At 52.7% G+C, this 18,608-nt stretch overlaps 2 protein-coding genes across 2 annotated transcripts in view; one reads left to right on the forward strand and one right to left on the reverse strand.

Annotated features, from left to right (window-relative positions):
- SDF2 (stromal cell derived factor 2) lies at positions 1-4,253 on the reverse strand. The gene is made up of 4 exons (XM_032201157.1): positions 4,181-4,253; positions 1,511-1,966; positions 1,216-1,412; positions 1-577 (listed from the first exon to the last, which is right to left on the reverse strand). The coding sequence occupies exons 1-4, from the start codon at positions 4,251-4,253 to the stop codon at positions 290-292; spliced, it is 1,014 nt and encodes a 337-aa protein (XP_032057048.1). The 3' UTR covers positions 1-289.
- The window catches only part of SUPT6H (SPT6 homolog, histone chaperone and transcription elongation factor), a 27,109-nt gene continuing 10,334 nt past the window's right edge, over positions 1,834-18,608 (forward strand). The window contains exons 1-24 of the mRNA XM_032200670.1: positions 1,834-1,896; positions 5,994-6,127; positions 6,598-6,756; positions 6,905-6,975; positions 7,461-7,656; positions 8,333-8,417; positions 8,794-9,067; positions 10,341-10,442; positions 10,925-11,041; positions 11,587-11,676; positions 12,143-12,285; positions 12,549-12,700; positions 13,213-13,311; positions 13,478-13,607; positions 13,699-13,849; positions 14,241-14,395; positions 14,984-15,179; positions 15,517-15,656; positions 15,735-15,852; positions 16,488-16,564; positions 16,756-16,891; positions 17,285-17,422; positions 17,761-17,928; positions 18,452-18,579. Of these exons, the coding sequence (XP_032056561.1) occupies positions 6,019-6,127; positions 6,598-6,756; positions 6,905-6,975; positions 7,461-7,656; positions 8,333-8,417; positions 8,794-9,067; positions 10,341-10,442; positions 10,925-11,041; positions 11,587-11,676; positions 12,143-12,285; positions 12,549-12,700; positions 13,213-13,311; positions 13,478-13,607; positions 13,699-13,849; positions 14,241-14,395; positions 14,984-15,179; positions 15,517-15,656; positions 15,735-15,852; positions 16,488-16,564; positions 16,756-16,891; positions 17,285-17,422; positions 17,761-17,928; positions 18,452-18,579 (3,134 nt within the window). The 5' untranslated portion in view covers positions 1,834-1,896; positions 5,994-6,018. The remainder of the gene's footprint in view (positions 1,897-5,993; positions 6,128-6,597; positions 6,757-6,904; positions 6,976-7,460; positions 7,657-8,332; positions 8,418-8,793; positions 9,068-10,340; positions 10,443-10,924; positions 11,042-11,586; positions 11,677-12,142; positions 12,286-12,548; positions 12,701-13,212; positions 13,312-13,477; positions 13,608-13,698; positions 13,850-14,240; positions 14,396-14,983; positions 15,180-15,516; positions 15,657-15,734; positions 15,853-16,487; positions 16,565-16,755; positions 16,892-17,284; positions 17,423-17,760; positions 17,929-18,451; positions 18,580-18,608) is intronic.

Here is an 18,608-nt window from a genome sequence, read left to right on the forward strand (position 1 = left end):
TTCAGGACATAGGGATGTGTTTTGCATTGGATTTGGGACACTGGGATCAGTTTGGGGCTGCATTTGGGATCTGTTTGGTGTTGGGTTCACGCTGCGGGGCTCTGCTTTGCATCGAATGCCAGACACTGAGCTCTGCTTGGTATCAAATTCAGAATAACGGAATTATTAACGCCGTGTGAAATTCAGAACAAGAGAACTATTCACTCCGTGCTGCGTTTGGGACGTCGGGCTCCACTTTTTGGTGCACGCCAGACCCGCGCGGGGCCCGGGGCCCGTCAGTCTGTGTCGGTCACAGCTCGGCGTGGTAACGCTCCGCTTTGAAAACCTCGCCGGGCTGCATGAAGACGCCCTCCATGACCTTCCAGTAGTTGTGCTGGCTGGAGGCGGCGGCGCCGTGCACCTCCTTCTGCCCGTGGATGGGCCGCCCGTACTGCTCGCCCGTCACCGCCAGGAAGACGTCGGTGGAGGCGTGCTGGAAGCGCACCTCGCTGTCCCGCGCCCAGTAGGTCCCGCTGCACAGCACCGTCCAGTCGTCCAGGTAGTCGCCCTCGCCGTCCTCCCCGAAGGCGCTCACCTCCTGTGGTGGCAGCAGCAAGGACCCGGTTACGTGGGGAGAGGGGAAAAGGAGCTCGTTTTGGGGGGGGCTCGGAGCTTTGTGGCACGGTGGGGAGGGGAAAATGGGGGTGTCGGAGGGGGAGCACCCACAGGGATGGGTCTGCAGGGGAGTCAGGGTTAAGGAGTGCACATTTGGGTGCTAGTTTGTTAGAAGTTTGTTCCCCAAAGTAAAAGCTCGGGTGCCCCAGGGCTTGTAGGGGGCACAGCAAAGCCTGGGTGCCCCAGGGGATGCAGCTTGCTGTGGTGGGGGTGGTCCTGCTGGCTGCTGGGGGGGGGGCTGGCATGAAATGGGGGGCAGAGAGTGGGATTGGGGCTGAGAACGGGGCTGAGGAGATAACGGGGCAAGGGAAAATAGGTCTGAGGGGGACAAGGGGATAATGGGGCTAGGGAAAAATGGGGCTGGGGGGTCCAGGGGGCTTGGCAGGGGCTGGGAGACAAGGTGTAGCTGGGAAGGATGGGGACAGCAACACCGGGGACCTGTTGGGGACCCTATAGAGACCTGGTAAGGACCCAATGGGGTCCCGGTAAGGACAGGGGCTGGTCCTAGGGAACAAGAGGAGCCCGGTCGGGGTTAAGGGCCACAGAGGCCGTGCCCGGTACCTGGTTCCCGGAGAGCGGGGAGGCGAAACGGTGGCTGTGGAGGTTGCGGCCGGTGCCGAGGTGCGTGAGGCGGATGGCCTGGCCGCACCGCACGGGCCGGCCCCGCTCGCACACGGCGGCCGTGCGGCCCCGCACCCGCCAGTAGCTGTTACCATCGTCCGCCGCCGCCACGCCGGTCACCGACTGCTGCCCGCTGCCTACGGGAGACAAAAAAATAAAAAAAATTAAGAAATAAATTAATAAGCAGGTAAATAACGCCCGGGAGGGGGCTGGCGGCCGGTAGCGGGGCCGTTACCGGAGCCGTAGCGGACGTCGTGCGAGTGCAGGCGCACGTTGTGCCGCACGTTGAGCAGCTTCACCACCGAACCGCACGTAACGGGGCCCGGCCCGCCTCCTCCTCCTCCTCCTCCTGCCCCGTTAACGGCCGCGCCCAGCGCCAGCACCAGCGCCACGATCGGGAGCGGAGCCGGCCCCGGGAGCGGGGCCCTGCCCGCAGCCGCCGCCGCCGCCGCCGCCACCTCCGGCCCCATCCCCGCTGCCGCTTCCGGCGGAAGCGGAAGTGGCGCCGCTCCGCCCGCCCGGAGGTCGCAACTCGTCTGCTCCGCCCCCCGCCGCCGCCGCCGCCGCCTCCATTTTCCCTCAGCGCCCCCGGGGGAGGCCGCGCCGGGCCCAGCGCTGCCGGTAGGGGCCGGGAGGGACCGGGACGGCTCCGGGAGGGTTGTGAGGGGCGAGGGGAGGGGTTCGGTAGGGCCTAGGGGTTGCGTGGGGGCATCTACCGGGGCTTTGGGCCGGGCTGGGCGGCTGCCGGGGGGGGGTGAGGCCCGGTGGGGCCGTGAGGGGGGCACGGGGAGGGCCTGGGGGGGGTGTGAGGGGGTTGGGGGGGTGTAAGGGCTGTGAGGGGGTCGGGGGGGGGTTCTGGGGGTTCCCCGGTGTGGGGGCGGGGGCTGGGCGGCCCCTCCGTGCTCCTCACCCCCGCCCCCGGGTGTAGGCCGCGGGGGTGGCACCCCCCTGACCCCCCCCCCCCCCTCCTTTAGGGCGCCCCCTCCCAGCCCAGCTGCTGTGGGGTGGGGGCGGTGGGACCCCCCCATACACACACAAACCCCTGGGGTGTCCACCTCCACCTCAGGGCTGCCATCCAGCCCGGGGAGGGCACCCTGCTGCCACCCCCCTCCCCGTTATCATAAGGAGGGGAGCGAGACCCTCACCCCTATTTCCCCATTTCCCTATGGGTTCTCATCACCCTATCCGCAGGAGAAGTCCCCGCACAGCTGGGGCGCCCTGTTTGGGTTTGTGAACGGCTGGCGGGGCCCCCCAAAAATGCTGGGGGGGGGGCAGCAGCCTGGGCAGGCCCTGTTAGGAGCTCACGATTGATTAAAAAGCAGCACATGGAAGGTGAGAGTGAACGGCTGGAGGTCGCGGCGGGGTGAGGTTTGAGGTGGTTTGGGGGTTCGCAGCCCCCCCCCGTTCTGCTTCCGTCAGTGCTTGCTTTGTTTTTTTCTGGGTATGACGATGCGAGGAAGGGAAGGAAGCGATGAATTTAGCAGCTAAATGATTTAGGGTAGCTGAACCCTGCTGGGGGAGGATGCTGGGTGCTTGTGTGGCACACGGGAGGTGATGGCAGGGGGTGTAACAGAGGCCCCAGCCACCGCAGCGACTGCCTCCACGTCGATTTTCACCATTCAGGGAAGAGCTGCCAGACCCTCAGCACTTCCTTCTTTTAAAACACCACTCCAACACCCCGGCGTGGTCCAAAACGGAGAGTTTGGAGTTATTTAAAAGCAGAGATCCCACCCGGGTGCCTGCAGGCACGGGCAGGGCAGAGAAAGCGAGGAGGGCAGATCCTTTTTCTGGTCCTCGCAGGAAACCGTGCCGTGGCAGGTCTGAGGGAGCGATGCGGAAGCGCTCTCACAGGGCTGCGGGGCCGCGGCGCTCGCTGCCACAGGATGTCCTGCGGCCCGATAGCATCGGGGGAGGTGGGAGCAGCGGGACCAGCAGGCAGCGGCAGGACTCGTGAAGCAGGAACGGGGCTGCCTGAGCTGCCGGAGCTCTCCCGGACCTGCCCCTGTCCCGGTGTTGCTGAACATCGTGGGTCTGTTCCTCGTTTTGCTCCTCAGCCCCGTTACTCACCTCGCACTGAGGAAGGGGGGATGTTTGTTTTAGGTCCTGCCTTTGAAAGTTTGTAAAGCAGCTGTGAAACCTCAACACCACACGTGCTGCCGCCGTGGTGGGGCTCAGGCCTGCCAAAACCCCTGCCTGCCCCACGGAGTGGCTCTCAGGAAGAGCCCACGGCTGATGAGATGCCTGCAAGGGATCAAATGCGGCATTTTTATTGTAAAAACACTGAGATCGGTTCCTTGTAAGACCTTGGAGCGGTGACGTTACCTTTGCCCTTGGTTTGGGATTTTCATACCAAGCCGCTTGTCACAGCCTTACTCCTGTCGACATACTCTCACCATGCTAACACTCAATTCCTGAGTGTTTCATTGACAAAATGAATAGATTGGGCTTCCTTGGGCTCCGTGTTTTAATCGAGCCAGGATTTCTGGCCCTCGTGCTGTGACAGAGCTTTCTGAACCTTCTCCAGTTCAGCTGTTTTGTCTTTAAAATGAGAGCTGGACAGAACTGTGCCCTGATGGCTTTGGCAGAGGTGCTTCCGTGGACCTGTGTGATCCTCAGGGAGTTGAACCGTGAAGTGGCAGAGGTTAAAAAAAAGCTGTCCAAAAAAATAAAAATCGCAGAATTCGTGTGGTCTCACGGTGACACTGCCCGGCTGTTCCGTGGGCACGGACAGCAGGAGATGCCTCTGGTTTCCCTCACCCATGTGTGAGGCTTCTGTGGGGTGCTGCTGCTCCCCATGCCGGCCCTACAAGTGGCTCTGTCCCCGCTGTGCCTCCTGACGCTGCAGCTCCTCGCCGCGTGGTTGGATTTCCAGCCTGATGTGCTGGGGGATCTGCTCTCCCCGTACCGACAGCAGGGAGAGCTGCCTGCTCGCTGTCGCCCCGCTTCAAAGGAGCTCGCGGACTCTGGCAGGTTGCCATCGTGCCCTTGAGCTGAGCAAAGTGCAGGCACCCCCGGCGTGGAGCAGAGCTCGGGGAACCGCACGGCCCCGAGCTGCCCTGGGCTGGAGGCAGCGCTAGAGGCGCTGGGCACGCGCCTCGAGCATTTTTTGGGGGAAACACTTCACAGCAGGGAGCACGCGGTGCTGTGATGGGGGGTTTTCTGTCCTCATGGACGTTTTGGATGTCTGTCGTGGGCAGAAGGAGGCTCGTTAGGCTGGGAAATGCCACGGAAGCCGCTCGCCCTGCAGTTAGGTGCGAGGAACCGCCGCGCTGCTCGGGCAGAGGCTGGCAAACAAAGCAGCTCCTGTTCTCCGCGGCACCGAGCCCGTCGGGGGCCTTTGCTCCAAAATGCAGGGAAACGCATTCAGCCGGCGCCTGCCTCGCCCTCTGACGCCTCGTTTGGGAGAAGGATGAGCCGGGTGAGGATGGGGATCAGCCTGTACCCGCGCCAGGACGGCGATGTGCTGTCTGGGAGCGGGGCGGCAGCCTTGGCCCGCTGCGTCTGGCCCTGGCTGGAGCGTGGTGAGGAGGAACAGCAGCTGCTCTCTGCTCCTGCCTGAAAACTCCGAGGTTTTCCCTCGTCTTTCTCGTGGTTTTTCCTTTAATGAGGCGGGGCCAACGTATTCCTGTGCAGCTATTAATATTTTAAAGCAAAATATTCGCCAAGATCAGCCTTTTTCCACTCTTTTTTTTTTTTTTTGAAAGTGAGAAGCGAGTCCCTGTTTTTCCCTAAGCTGCCGTGTTCGTGCTCCAGCTGGGGGGATCTGTGGGCGGAACAAGAAGCCCTGCACACGAGATGTGGCACGGCAAAGCTTCGGTCGGGTGGGGAGATGGTTATTGCAGCACCTTGAAGCACAGTCAGGTATCACTCCCCATCGTGTAGGGCTTTTTTTGTTGTTGTTTTGCATCAGATGGAATTTAACGTGGAGGTTTTGCCTTTAGATCTGATCCCTCCTCGGAGCTTTGCTTTGTACCAAAGGCTGCTGCGTCTTCCTGGGCTGGCTTTGTCAGCGTCACAGCCACGTGAGGGATTGATCGGGGTTTTCTTATAGCTGGCTTTAGAAATTTCTGTTGCTGTGGCCTTTTTAAAAAGGAAAAAAAAAAAAAAAAAAAAAGAAATCCTTTGCAAATTAGAGCAGATTTATAGCTACAGGAAGCGACAGGCTCAAGGAGACAGAACTGAGGCTGTGTTAGGATGGACAAACACTTTCCTTCGTGCTAGCCCTGGTTTATGCTGCTTCCAGAAACCCCACTGGGGAAAAACATCAAACAAAAGGTTCTGGGTGCAGAAATGACCCCATGCTGCAGTCCCCTGTTACCTCCTGATCTCTCCCCCTTGGCACCCAACGTGCTGTTTGCTCCGTGGGGCTCCCTGGCTCTCGGCAGAGCCTCGCTCAGCACTCAGCCAAGGCCACTTTAGGGATCACCCTGGCTTCATTAAGCAGGGATTAATCACATCAAGGTCCTAATTGGTTGGACAGTGTGCCTGACCCAGCGCTGTGTCAGGGACAGCTTAGGGTCGCCTTCCTGGCCGAGCCTGAGGCTCGCTGAGACACAGCCCGACAGGAGCTGACAGCACGGGGCTGCTGGCTTGGCTTGGCTGATCTCTGGTGACAGGGATGTTCAGGCGAGGGGGGCTCTGGGCGATTCAGGACCTGGAGAGCTGATTTGACCCTGTTTTCCCTTAGCTGACGCGATGGATTTGTCTTCTCTCCCCAGCTCCTGCGCGTGAGACGCTGCAGCCATGTCTGACTTCGTAGAAAGCGAGGCGGAGGAGTCGGAGGAGGAGTACAACCAGGACGGGGAGGTCGTGCCCAGAGTCACCAAGAAATTTGTAGAGGAAGATGAGGACGGTGAGTCTTCCTGCCTGCGCCCAGGAGGCTGAGCTGTCTGCGTGCCTCACAGCTCTGTTTTCCATCTCCTCACGCTGTGGATGCAGCAGTACCCGTGCAGCAGTAGCGTGGCCATCTGTAGGCGATATCCTCAGCTGTTGTAGCGCTTCCCTTCCTCAAAGCGCTTAGATGGATTTTATATTTGGCAAGAGGAAGTACATTTCTTCACCCCCGGGGGATGCGCGGTTTGATAGTAAACAGTAAAAGCACGGGAATTCTCCCAGTGTGACCACTCCACCTGTTCCCTCTGCGTGAGACAAGAAATGGGGCTCTGGTGTGAGCAGCTGGCCTGGTTCTGTGTCAGTAAAAGCCTTCAGTTAAGGCTCCCTGCGCAGATAGTGTGAAGGAAAACGTTTGTACAGAGTTGTGCAAGAGCCTTGGGAGATAAAAGCCTTAGACACTTATGCAGTAGTTATTGTTCTCCACCCTAGATGAGGAAGAGGAAGAGGAAAATCTGGATGATCAAGATGAGCAAGGGAACCTGAAAGGATTCATTAATGATGATGACGACGAGGAGGAGGAAGAGGAGGAAGAAGCCAGTGACTCTGGAGACTCTGAAGACGATGTTGGCCACAAAAAGAGAAAGCGCAGTAAGTTTTGGGGTGGTGCAGGCCACGGTGTTAACACTCACACTGCCCTGCTGCAAGCGGTGTCTGTGTGCCCTGGGTGAGCTGTACCCACCTGTCTGTTCCCACATCAGTAAAGGGGGACTGTAACTCGCCTCTGCTTTCTTGTCAGCCTTTGATGACCGCCTGGAGGACGACGATTTCGACCTCATCGAAGAGAACTTGGGCGTTAAAGTCAAACGGGTGAGTTGTTTCCACGTTGGTCCTAACGGTGTGCTGCATCCTGGCACAGAGGGTGGGCTCCTGCGTGGAGTGAGCGAGCAGTGCCTCCAGTCTGCTGCTTTCCTTGAAAAGGAGGAGCTGAGTGCTCGAAGGAAGCACGCTCTCTCTTTGCCAAGGCAACTGGGCACTGGCTCCTAGAGTTTCCAAAACGCTTTGTGCTTGTTTGTAACATCTGCTCTGCTCCTCCCCTCCCACCTCTGCAACGCAGGTTCAGAAGAGCCCATCTGCCAGTAATTTTTGCCTGTGTGGAAAAGTTACCTGCAGTGTGGCTCTTTTGGAGCCAGGGGAGGGCTCTTTGCCCCTCCCTGCCTGTGCTGTGCTGGGCTCCATCCTGCTCCCCCTCCAGAGGGAGCAGAGGAAGTGCAGTTCTGGCCTGGCAGAGACGACACGGAGCGTGAGTGTCTGTGCCAAGAGGTGTGTGCACTAACACGGCTTCTTGCTTGCAGCAAAAATTCAGGCGCGTGCGGAAGATGTCCGATGATGAGGATGATGAAGAGGAAGACTATGGGAAGGAAGAGCATGAGAAGGAAGCCATTGCTGAAGAAATCTTTCAGGATGGCGAAGGCGAGGAGGGAGGGGAAGCTGTTGAAGCTCCTGTTGCTCCACCAGAAGAAGAGGAGGAGGAGGAAGAAGATGAATCTGGTGAGTATGGATGGCCGATTGCATCTGAAGTTTGTTGTAGGACTAAAGCACAGCAACCAAGTTAAGACTTCCACTGATCTACAGTTAACCAAAAGCTGGAGCCCTACTGTGGTCAAGCTCTTGGTGTCTGATTAGTACTATCTTTAGAATTAAACGTTTCTGGGCAGCAGATTTAGTTTGTCTGTTAAACTGCTTTGTCCAGAAACGTGTTGCATACACTGAGGTGTTGAATGCCTCCTTTAAGCTGCTTTCAGCATGAAAATGCTTCGAACAAAGAAAGTGGAGGCACAGTTTAGCACTTAGTAGCACTGCCCATGCCTGCCCTACTCGTGCTCTTGGGCATTAGCCCATCATCACTGCTGGTGCTGTACTGAAGGAGTTGCAGAAATTCTTTCTGTCTAAGGTCCGAAGCAGGAAGGCTTTTTTCTGAGTGCATTTTCTGTGCACTGAGCTGCAGATAGACACCAGATGGCTGTCCTGGGTTTAAAAGTTTGTTCTAGCTTGTAATTGTGGTTCAGGCTCCTGGAATTTCTGAGGTTGGTGAAGGAGATGCTGTGGGTAGTTGTGCAGACTGCCAGCAGGCAGCAGCCTAAGTCTGTGGTGGAGGCGCACAGCTGCACTGGCTGAGTGTGTGTGTGTTTGTCCTGACTGCTAAAATGTTTTTTTCCGTGTCCAGACATCGATGACTTCATTGTGGATGACGATGGACAACCTCTGAAGAAGCCAAAATGGCGAAAGAAGCTCCCTGGATACACTGATGCGTAAGTATTGATTGGAAATTGGCCCGGAGCCTTAAAAGGAGTGCTCAGATCACTTGACTTCTGCAACTGCAATGTGATTCAGCTTGTGGTTGGATACTGCTGGTCTCCTTCCCCAAAGGAATGTGGTGAATTTAAACATGGGGCTTTTGGGCAGACATTTAGGAAGTCACAGACTTCTTTCTTCCCTAGATTTTTTATGGGAATACCAAAAGCAGTCCCTTAAGAGAAGCATTTACATGTAAAGCTCAAATATCTGTGTACCTATCCATTTTTCTTTAGCTTAGGTGCAAAACCAAGGGTTAAACTTAGGTGCTGTGGCCAGACCGATGTTTTTTGAACTGCATCATGGGGCTGAAGGATAGTTTTTGCCTTCCAGTGCCTTGCAGGAAGCTCAGGAAATCTTCGGTGTGGACTTTGACTATGATGAGTTTGAGAAGTACAACGAGTACGATGAGGAGATGGAGGAGGAATATGAATACGAGGATGAAGAGGCTGAAGGGGAGACCCGCGTCCGACCCAAGAAGACCACCAAGAAGCGTGTCAGTCGCCGTAGCATCTTCGAGATGTATGAGCCCAGTGAGCTGGAGAGCAGTCACCTAACAGACCAGGACAACGAGATACGCATGACAGACATGCCTGAGAGGTTCCAGGTGAGGGAAGAGGGGACAGATGTACAAACAGAAAGCATTTCAGCACCCACCAAGTACAGCAGGCCTGAGACCTGCAGGCCAGCTTTCTCACCCAGCTGCTGGCTGGATTTTGATCTCTCTTTTCCCTTTTTGTCTATCCCACTTTAAATGTGCAGGCTGAAGCTCCACATTCTAACATAACAGTGAAACGGAGTTGTTCTGGCTGTGTAAACCCAGAGGGGTTTTAGCACTGGTCGTAGCTTCTCTCTGGCCACTGGGTGCCAGTGTTGCTCTTCTGGGTGTGGTGCAGGGCATGCGCTCTGCTGAGATGCCCTTTCTGTTGGGTGCTGTTAGTAACCCTGTGAGCTGTGCCTCTATAACAAAAGTGATGCTGCAGTGCCCGAGGCTTGCTAGGGTTTTCTAGCCTACAGCTGTGCCAGCCAACACAACTGTTCCTTGCAAGGTGTTTCTGTAACCCACTGTAAATAATCTGAGTGTCTGCGATTTATACTGTTGTCCGTGTGGAGTCCTGTTAGTGCTGCTAGGAGTCATTCTGTTATCTCATGTTTTTCACTTAATTTTGCCTCTTATTCGGGTTTTCCCTGGACAGTCAGTGTCCTTTGATCTCCCTTTAGTGAATGTTAATACAGTTCTGTGCGGAAGCTTGTTACCTGCCTTTGTGAAATGTGATGTCTGAAGCTGCCAGTTTTTCACAGGACCCATTTTTTTTCCACACCAGTGTGTACAGCATAAGGAAGTGCTGTATATAATGTCTTCTGGCCATAAGTGGCTCGTTCAGATGTCTTGTCATAGTCACAGATGGTTAGAGCAGGCTCCGCCTGAAAGAGAAGTGGCTGGCCTAAATGCCCAGAGAGGCTTTTGAGCTGTTTTATGTTCTGTTATTCTGTGGCTGCAGCAAGAAAAGTGATAACAAGGTGGGAGCAGGGCCAGATGGGAATAGAGGATGTAACTTCATGGGACTTTGGAGTCCTGTAGGAAGCACAAGTACCCTGAATTGTTCATCATAGAAGGCTATGCACCTTTACAGCCTTTTCCACACGTCTTTGGCAGACCTGTTGGCTTTTTTACCTACTGCAACGCTGATGCAGATTTGCTGTTTGCTCAGATGAAGGTGTTGAAGAGCTGTCTTCAGCATAGCCCCGTGGGTGTGTCAGCTACTGAGACCCCACAGCAATCTACAGCTCAAAACAGTCATCTCCAGGTTTCCTAAAAACATTGCAGCATGAGCCCTGGTGCTGTACATGCCTCTGCTAATCCCGCTGTCTTTTCACAGTTGCGATCCATCCCAGTAAAAAGCGCTGAAGATGACGAGCTGGAGGAAGAAGCTGACTGGATTTACAGGAATGCATTTGCAACACCCACCATCTCCTTGCAGGTAAAGGGCTATGCCTGGGACTTCTGTCCTAAGATGGCTGGTGACTTGAAGGTGCTACAGATTTCTACCCTGGAGACGTTCCAGGAGTTTGCTTAGAGAAACGTCATGCCCAGTATGCTTTTCTATTTTTCTGGTCTTGAGTGGGTCACTTAACACACACGTCTTCATTTCCACATTAATAAAACAGGACAAAAAGCAGCCCAGAGATGTTGCAAGAATAATTGTCATAAGAGACTGAAAGATCTCTGAGCCACTGTGCACTTAGGGTAAACTAATATTAGCTGAGATCTGCTTTTAACGATGAGTTACATTGGCCAGATGCTGCTTCTGTGTTTTCCTTCAAGCCAGTCATGCTTTTTCTGTGGTCTAAAATCGCAGCATGTAGCTAAGCCTGTATTTCCAGCTAACAAAGGGATCACCGTTTTCCAGCCTTAGCTTGGACTGCTCTTTTAAGCAACATAATGTGGTGTTTATCCTTTTAGGAAAGCTCTGACTACCTTGATCGTGGACAAGCTGCCAGCAGCTTCAGCCGCAAGGGGCCCAGCACCATCCAGAAGATTAAAGAAGCCCTGAATTTCATGAGAAATCAACACTTCGAGGTACCTCATAACTCAGCTTCATTTTCAAGGCAGAGCCTGAGTCACCATCTCCTTATCCAGGCAGGATTAGTCAAGGGGTTGCTGGGAGGTATTTAGGGTAACAAAGTAGGCAGGTCTGAGGTGCCTTACCTGGTTGCCTGTGCTGTGACAAAATGCTGCTTCTCTGGAAAGTACAGCTCAGCTCGTGTGAGATGCGACAGCAGAGGTTTTAAGGCCTGTTTGATGGGGCTGCTATTGCCCCGTTTACCTGACCCTGGACAAGTTGATAAATGAGTTGGAGGAATTCCAGAGTCTCTTGAACCTTCCTTGGTCCATTCGACTTATTATCTGAGGTGTTATCTGATGTCACAGAAGCTCTTTGGTGTATGTGATGCATTCTTTGGTGGAACAGTCTCGAGTTGTGTTGTGACTTGGTACATCTCCCACATTGCTGCCCCATCAGCTTGTTCTCCCATGTGGGACAGGAGCAGTCTCTGGACTCCTGGCTGCCAGGAGCAGCCCCCTCTCCTTTTGCTTGGTGTTGACGAGTCTCGTTTCTGACCTAGGTCCCATTCATCGCCTTCTACAGAAAGGAGTATGTAGAGCCAGAGTTGCACATCAATGACCTGTGGAGAGTCTGGCAGTGGGATGAGAAGGTGAGAGGTGTTTTCATTGGTAATTATCCAATCAGCATTTATTTTATCTTCCCACCTAGCTGGAGACCTTCTATGCCTTTTTTTACTCATTTTGCATCTCTGTCATCACGTGATGTTAAAGAATTACCTGACAAAAAAGAGTGCAAAAAATAGTCCTTTCCCTTCACCAAGTTCCTTTTGTGTAGTGACCTTTCCTCTAAGGAGTGCAAGTTCCTTTTCTGCTATTAGGTAGATCCAAACCTTAATTTGTGTTAAGAGAAAATAAACAAATAGTCTCTGAGATGAAATCTGCCATGTGTGTCACATCTGGGCATGGCTGTGAGTGAAGGTGTTGATGATGATTTTTATACAACAAATATCCTGAAATCCTGGGAGTGCCTCCTTAGGATCCCGTCTTTGGGGGAAGGGAGGAGATAAATGTGACACAGCTACAGTGCATCACTGGAGATTTCTGTTTTAACATTAGTGGACCCAGCTGAAGATCCGCAAGCAGAACCTGACACGTCTGTTTGAGAAGATGCAAGCCTACCAGTATGAGCAAATATCTGCTGACCCAGACAAGCCTTTGGCTGATGGGATAAGGGCCCTTGATACTACTGACATGGAGAGGTATGGTGCCATGACGTTTTTGTATTCATTCCAAAATGACTTAATGTGTACCAGCCTATCTGTACAACGTTGAACCTCAGGCCATTGCACCACATTGATTTTAGCCTCACCACAAAGCCAGCGATGAGAAATATTTAAAACTCCTTCAGAAGATGAGCCCAAGCGCTCCTTTTGCCTGACCTGTCCTAGAGCAGGTTCTGTGAGCGCTCTACCCACAGCTGTGCTGTGAGCAGGATGTAACATGCTGGCTTTGCATGTTCTAGGCTGAAGGATGTGCAGTCCATGGACGAGCTGAAGGACGTGTATAATCACTTCCTGCTGTACTATGGGCGAGACATCCCTAAGATGCAGAATGCTGCAAAGGCTGCTCGAAAGAAGCAAAAGCGTATCCGAGAGGATGGTGAAGAGGAAGAAGGTTTGTCCCCAAACTTGATAAGTCTCCTAATCCTGGGCTGGTTCAAAATCCTGGTTCAAAAGAGTAGTAAGAAAGTTTGTTGAAAAGCCTTTGTGTGTGCACAGACCATCTCTGCAGTTCCCTTCTGTCTCAGGTTAGTCCCAGGTCTTCCAAATATCTCTAAAAATGCTTAAAATCAGTTATACAGGATGCTGTTTTTCCAAGGGACAGAATATCACACCTCGTGATGGGGTAAAAGAAAAGATCCAACTACCCTGATTTATGTTTTAGCATACAACCCAGAGATACTGCTGTTAAAATTGTGCAAAAGAGAGAAATTGAAGAAAAGCTAGTGTTTACAGGGTGTTTGTCGAACACTGAATAATTTTAAGGCTACTGTGACCCTTCAGTTGTGTTCATGGAATTTAGGGGCTGTGTTGCACAGTGCTTGTCCCCTTTGTTGTGCTGGTGACACACTGCAGCTGACAGTATGCCTCTGTAAAGAGGCCTTGCTAAACGTACGCTTCCTGTAGGTGAAGGAGAGGATGCTGAAGATGATGAGCAGAAAGGGCCTGAGCTGAAGCAGGCTTCCCGTCGGGATATGTACACCATCTGTCAAACAGCTGGGCTGGGTAAGGGCTCTGCTCTGTCATGCTGAGCTTGCAGTGTGTTGTGGCCTAGCCTGCGTCTTCTTCTGGGTTGTGTGGCTTACCTGGAGGAGGAGGACTGGTAATCTTGCTCAGTATAATCTCCAGTACCCTTCTCATCATTTTTGTGATTTTTATTTCCCCCCCCCAGACAGCCTGGCTAAAAAGTTTGGTCTGACACCCGAGCAGTTCGGAGAGAATCTCCGAGACAGTTACCAGCGGCACGAGACAGAGCAGTTCCCTGCAGAGCCCCTGGAGCTGGCCAAGGATTACGTGTGTAGGTCAGTGTGTGGGGATCCTCGCTCAAGGCCTGCGGATGATCTTGGCATGTTCTCAAGTCCCAGTGCTTACTGTTGCCTTTTTTCCTTTTAGTCAATTCCCCAGTCCAGAAGCTGTGCTGGAAGGAGCCCGGTACATGGTGGCTTTGCAGATAGCCAGAGAGCCTTTGGTCAGGCAGGTCCTGAGGCAGACTTTCCAAGAGAGAGCTAAAATCAACATTTCACCAACCAAAAAGGGGAAGAAGGTAAGGAAGGAAGCTCTGACTCTGTGGTTCAATTCAGAGAAGGATCTAAATAATACACAAATGTTCGTTTTGCATCTGGAAACTTCTCCCATGTCAGTGGCAACCCTGAATAGATCTTATTGCAGTGTGTGAGCCGGGCTGTCAGAGAGGCCAGCTCAGCAGCATGCAGCATTTTTAGTTTCAGCATTTCATCAGATCTGACTCTTACTGTTGAGATGTTGCCTTCAGTTGTTGAAACAGTCTTTCTCCAGCTGGGAACAGATTCCACTGCATCCTGCTGGGGAAGGAAACACAAACTGGCAGGCGTAGGGGTATTTAATGAAAACCAGTGTACAGTAGGGTCATTCCTTGTGAGTGCCCTCCATGCTTACTGATTCTCTCCTCTCTCCAGGATATTGATGAAGCCCACTATGCCTATTCCTTTAAATACTTGAAGAACAAGCCTGTGAAGGAGCTGCGAGATGACCAGTTCCTGAAAATGAGCCTGGCGGAGGACGAGGCGCTGCTGACTATAGACATCAGCATTGACATGAAAGGAGTGGAGGGGTGAGTCCTCGCTGGTTGTGCCCTGGCAGTGCTCATTTGTCCAGTGCTGCTGTGCTGTTAGAGCTCCTCTGTATCCCAAACTGCTTCTGGAGGTCGTGGGCTGGTCTCCTGGTCCTTAACGATAAGCAGCCTCGGGAGCTTGCTTTTATCATCATCTGACTGAAAACTTTAGAAGAAATCTGGCTTATTCATTTGAAAGCAAATTCTAAAGGCTTTAGGCTGTTTGTGAAAGGCAGCACTTGTTTTCAAATCACCCTTGCTGTGTGGCTTCTTGGTTTCTTCCCTTTCTTCCAACCAGCCACACTGTGCAATAAGGCAAGGGTGTGCTGCAGTGGCTGTGGGCTCCCCTGTGTCAGTCCTCTCTGTGCTGCCAGCAGAACATTCAGCTGAGGTCTGTCTAGCAGCATAGCTCTTGCACCTAAAGGAGTCTTGGGTGGGAGGATTGGCTCTTCTCTGTACTTACCAGGTAGCTTCCTGAATCAGGTCATGTCCCTGTGCAGGAATCTGACAGTGGTGGCATCAATGCAGGTGTTTGGATCCTGTCTCTATCTATATATAGAGAGAGAGATTTTATTTTTCTTTTTGCAGTTATGGTAGCGACCAGACATACTTTGAGGAAATCAAACAGTTCTACTATCGGGATGAGTTCAGCCACCAAGTGCAGGAGTGGAATCGGCAGCGTACTATGGCCATTGAGCGGTCCCTCAACCAGTTCCTCTACGTGCAGATGGCTAAAGAGTTGAAGAACAAGCTGTTGGTGGAGGCCAAGGAATATGTTCTCAAGGTGAGGTGGGGGACAGAGGGGTTTGAGTCAGAGCTGGGGTTACAAATGCTGAAAGTCGTACAGTACACTGAGAATGGCTGCTGATGGGCCACATGCAGGCACTTGGGAAGGAGGAGAGGACAGTGAGAGGTCTGAGTCAGGTTCTAAAGGCAGAGTAAAGCAGATGCTTTAGTGGGAAGAAAAATGGGCTTTGTGTTTCTGGAGACCTGGTCCTAATTCTGGCAGGATACTGTCCTGCTGCCCTGAGCAGTCCCTGACCATACCTCTGGAGAAGGGCTGTGCCAGAGCACCTGCAGTGAATTTTCTCACTCCTGTCTCTCCTTCTCTGTTCTTCTAGGCCTGCAGCCGCAAGCTGTACAACTGGCTAAAAGTAGCTTCGTACCGTCCTGATCAGCAAGTGGAGGAAGATGATGATTTCATGGACGAAAACCAAGGGAAGGGGATTCGGGTGCTAGGCATTGCCTTTTCCTCAGCCAGGTAGGAGGAGAGGAATTGGCTCTGGATCTGTGTTCAGCTTTAGCAGTCCTCTGTTTCTGAGTGATCTTTGTTCTGCAGGGACCACCCCGTGTTCTGTGCTCTTGTTAATGGAGAGGGCGAGGTTACAGACTTCCTCCGATTGCCACATTTCACAAAGAGAAGGAATGCCTGGCGCGAGGAAGAGAGGGAAAAGAAGGTGAGCCTTGGCACAGCTCATGTCTTGAGACTAATGCCCAAAGGTCGCTTTTGGAACTGGGTGATGCACTGTGAGCTGGTGAGGAATAGCCAGTCTGAAGACAGCACAGGCTTTGTCACTCCTGCATGCAAGAATTCTGCCTTTTTTTTTTCCACCCTGTAATTATTCTGCTGGATAGGCTTTCAGTTAGATTCCAGTTTGCTTCTGCTGCTCCTCCTACAGGGAGTGACAGGGCCTTGCCAGTCTCGAGTTCTGTTGGTTGGGGTTTCTGAGCTTCTGTGGTTATACAGCTACAAATCTTCTCCACTTTCCCTGATCATGCTGGAATGGTGAAATGCTGCAGGACCTACTGGAGCTTGGGATAGGCTTTTAACTTCCATTCCCTGCTTTTACTGCTATCCTGAAACACAGAAGCATGATAGCATCAGTCTTTCCTCTGCAGAGCTTTCATGTTTGTCCTTGCAGTTGTCTGCAGGGCCTCTGGAGAAGGTGTTTATCTAGATCCATGTTGTGGTGGCAGATCAAGGTAGCAGTGAGGGAGGATTTTCCCTGTGAAATAGGAACCCAAGACTAGTAGCTAATTCAATGCAGAAACTCTAGCGTTTCTACTCTGACCCGTCTCACCTTCTTTCCAGGCACAGGATATTGAAACCTTGAAAAAATTTCTTTTGAACAAGAAGCCTCACGTGGTGACAATCGCAGGCGAGAACAGGTCAGAGCAAGTGTCTTTGTGTTCCTTGCATTTCCAGGTCTCTTTGCAGTCCTTTCCTTGTGCTCCTCCACATTTCATTGTTTGTACAGTTAGCTGGAGGAGGAACAGGCTGCTCCCAGAACAGTTTTTGAGTGTGTAGCAAGCTGCAGTCTTGCATTCTCCCCTCAATACCCTTGGCCATGTCTCCCTAGGGATGCTCAGATGCTGATGGAGGATGTAAAGAGAATTGTTCACGAGCTGGATCAGGGGCAGCAGCTGTCCTCTATAGGAGTGGAGCTGGTGGACAATGAACTGGCCATCCTCTACATGAACAGCAAGAAGTCTGAGGTGAGCCTTCTGTTATTCTAGACACCTCTCAGTCTTACTCAGGCTGTCTTGGCCTCTGTTTATTCTGCTGGCCCAGCCTTGTGTCATCCACTGCCTCATGTGATCCATCTAGAAAATGACATGCTGATCCCTGGGTCAAGGCAAAGCATCTTGTTTAGGTTTCCCTGAAGAAGTTGGCATCAGCAGATCTACAAAGTAGATGTTGGTGCATTCTGAAATCGATTTTGTTCAGCTGAGTGGATGGGCTTGTTTCATTCCAAGTTACAGCATCATTCCTGTGGGTCTTTGATCTCGGCTCTCTTTGCCTGAGCACCAAATGCCTCCTGTGTTCCCGTTCTTGTCTGATGTCTTTGCACGTTATGCTACAAAATGTGATTCTCTGGCCTCTTGCAGAATGAATTTCGGGACTACCCACCTTTGCTGCGTCAAGCAGTCTCCCTTGCTCGTCGCATTCAGGATCCTCTCATAGAGTTTGCCCAGGTCTGCAGCTCTGATGAGGATATTCTCTGCCTGAAACTCCACCCTCTGCAGGTAAGGGTTCCTTGTAGGATCCTTGGGTGGGGGGATCCATTTCTGGGAGGGGAAAAGAAAAGTGGCCTGGGAGACCTGGGACTGTTTTCTGTCAAGGAAAAGTACCCCAAGTTGAACTGGTGCAAGCTCTGCCTGTTCTGTGCCACATTCAGGCTACACAGCACCTTTTTTTCTGCCTTCTTTAGCTCATCTGCCTCCTGCCTTTAGGCTGTTCCCAGGGGTAACTCTGAGGTGCAGTACAGCCCCTGAGAGCCAGTCTACTGCGTCTGGCCCCGCTTGCTTATGGCAAAGCGTTGCACACATCCCTTTGCGAGGCTAATGCCTCTCCCTTCTGTCAGGAGCACGTGGTGAAGGAGGAACTGCTGAATGCCCTCTACTGCGAATTCATAAACCGCGTGAACGAGGTGGGAGTGGATGTCAATCGGGCAATTGCTCACCCTCACAGCCAGGCTTTGCTGCAGTATGTGTGTGGCCTGGGACCACGCAAAGGCACTCATCTGCTAAAGGTAAGGAGGCTTCTGTCACTGCCTACAAAAACAATGCATCCCGAGCGGTGTGCGAGTTGGCCTGATGGCAGTGTTGTGATGAGCTGAGTCAGAGTTCTGCGATGCAGCTGACAGCTCCGTCGACGAGTTTTCATATGCGTTACCTCACTGCGCCTAACCCCGAAGCTGTTTGTGGACTTGTGTCCTTCACAGACCCACGCAACTCAGCAGATCTGTCAGTACTAGCTAGCTCCTGAACTCACAGCAGCGGATGCGCTGTTATGGTACCAGGACGCCTCCATACTGTGGAAAACACAAGGCAAAAAGCCAACGCTCTTCCTAAGAGCTGGAGCTGTTCCATGGGGAGTCACCTCCCTTCGTGCAGTGTTGAGACACAAGCAGAGGGCAACAGTTAATGATTTGTGATGGTCTTGGTTATGTCAGATGCTTTGAATACCGCACTGTCCAGTGAGAATCCGCTGCTTTTCCTGGGAAAACCTTGGGTTTGAATAGCAAAACTTAATGCTGTTTCTTCTTTCTCCAGATCTTAAAACAGAACAACACACGCCTGGAGAACAGGACCCAGCTGGTTACGATGTGTCACATGGGACCCAAGGTGTTCATCAACTGTGCTGGCTTCATCAAAATTGACACGGCATCGCTGGGCGATAGGTGGGTATTGGATTGTGTTCAGTGCTGCC

Source organism: Aythya fuligula, chromosome 20 (assembly GCF_009819795.1).
Source record: "Aythya fuligula isolate bAytFul2 chromosome 20, bAytFul2.pri, whole genome shotgun sequence".
Taxonomy (NCBI): Eukaryota; Metazoa; Chordata; class Aves; order Anseriformes; family Anatidae; genus Aythya; species Aythya fuligula.

Coding starts and splice junctions, on each gene's coding strand:
- SDF2 (XM_032201157.1), bottom strand. CDS start 4,253: ATGGCAACCTGCCAGAGTCCGCGAGCTCCTTTGAAGCGGGGCGACAGC. Junction 1,413..1,510: donor CGACGTCCGCTACGGCTCCG/GTAACGGCCCCG, acceptor TGTCTCCCGTAG/GCAGCGGGCAGCAGTCGGTG. Junction 578..1,215: donor CCCCGCTCTCCGGGAACCAG/GTACCGGGCACG, acceptor CTGCCACCACAG/GAGGTGAGCGCCTTCGGGGA.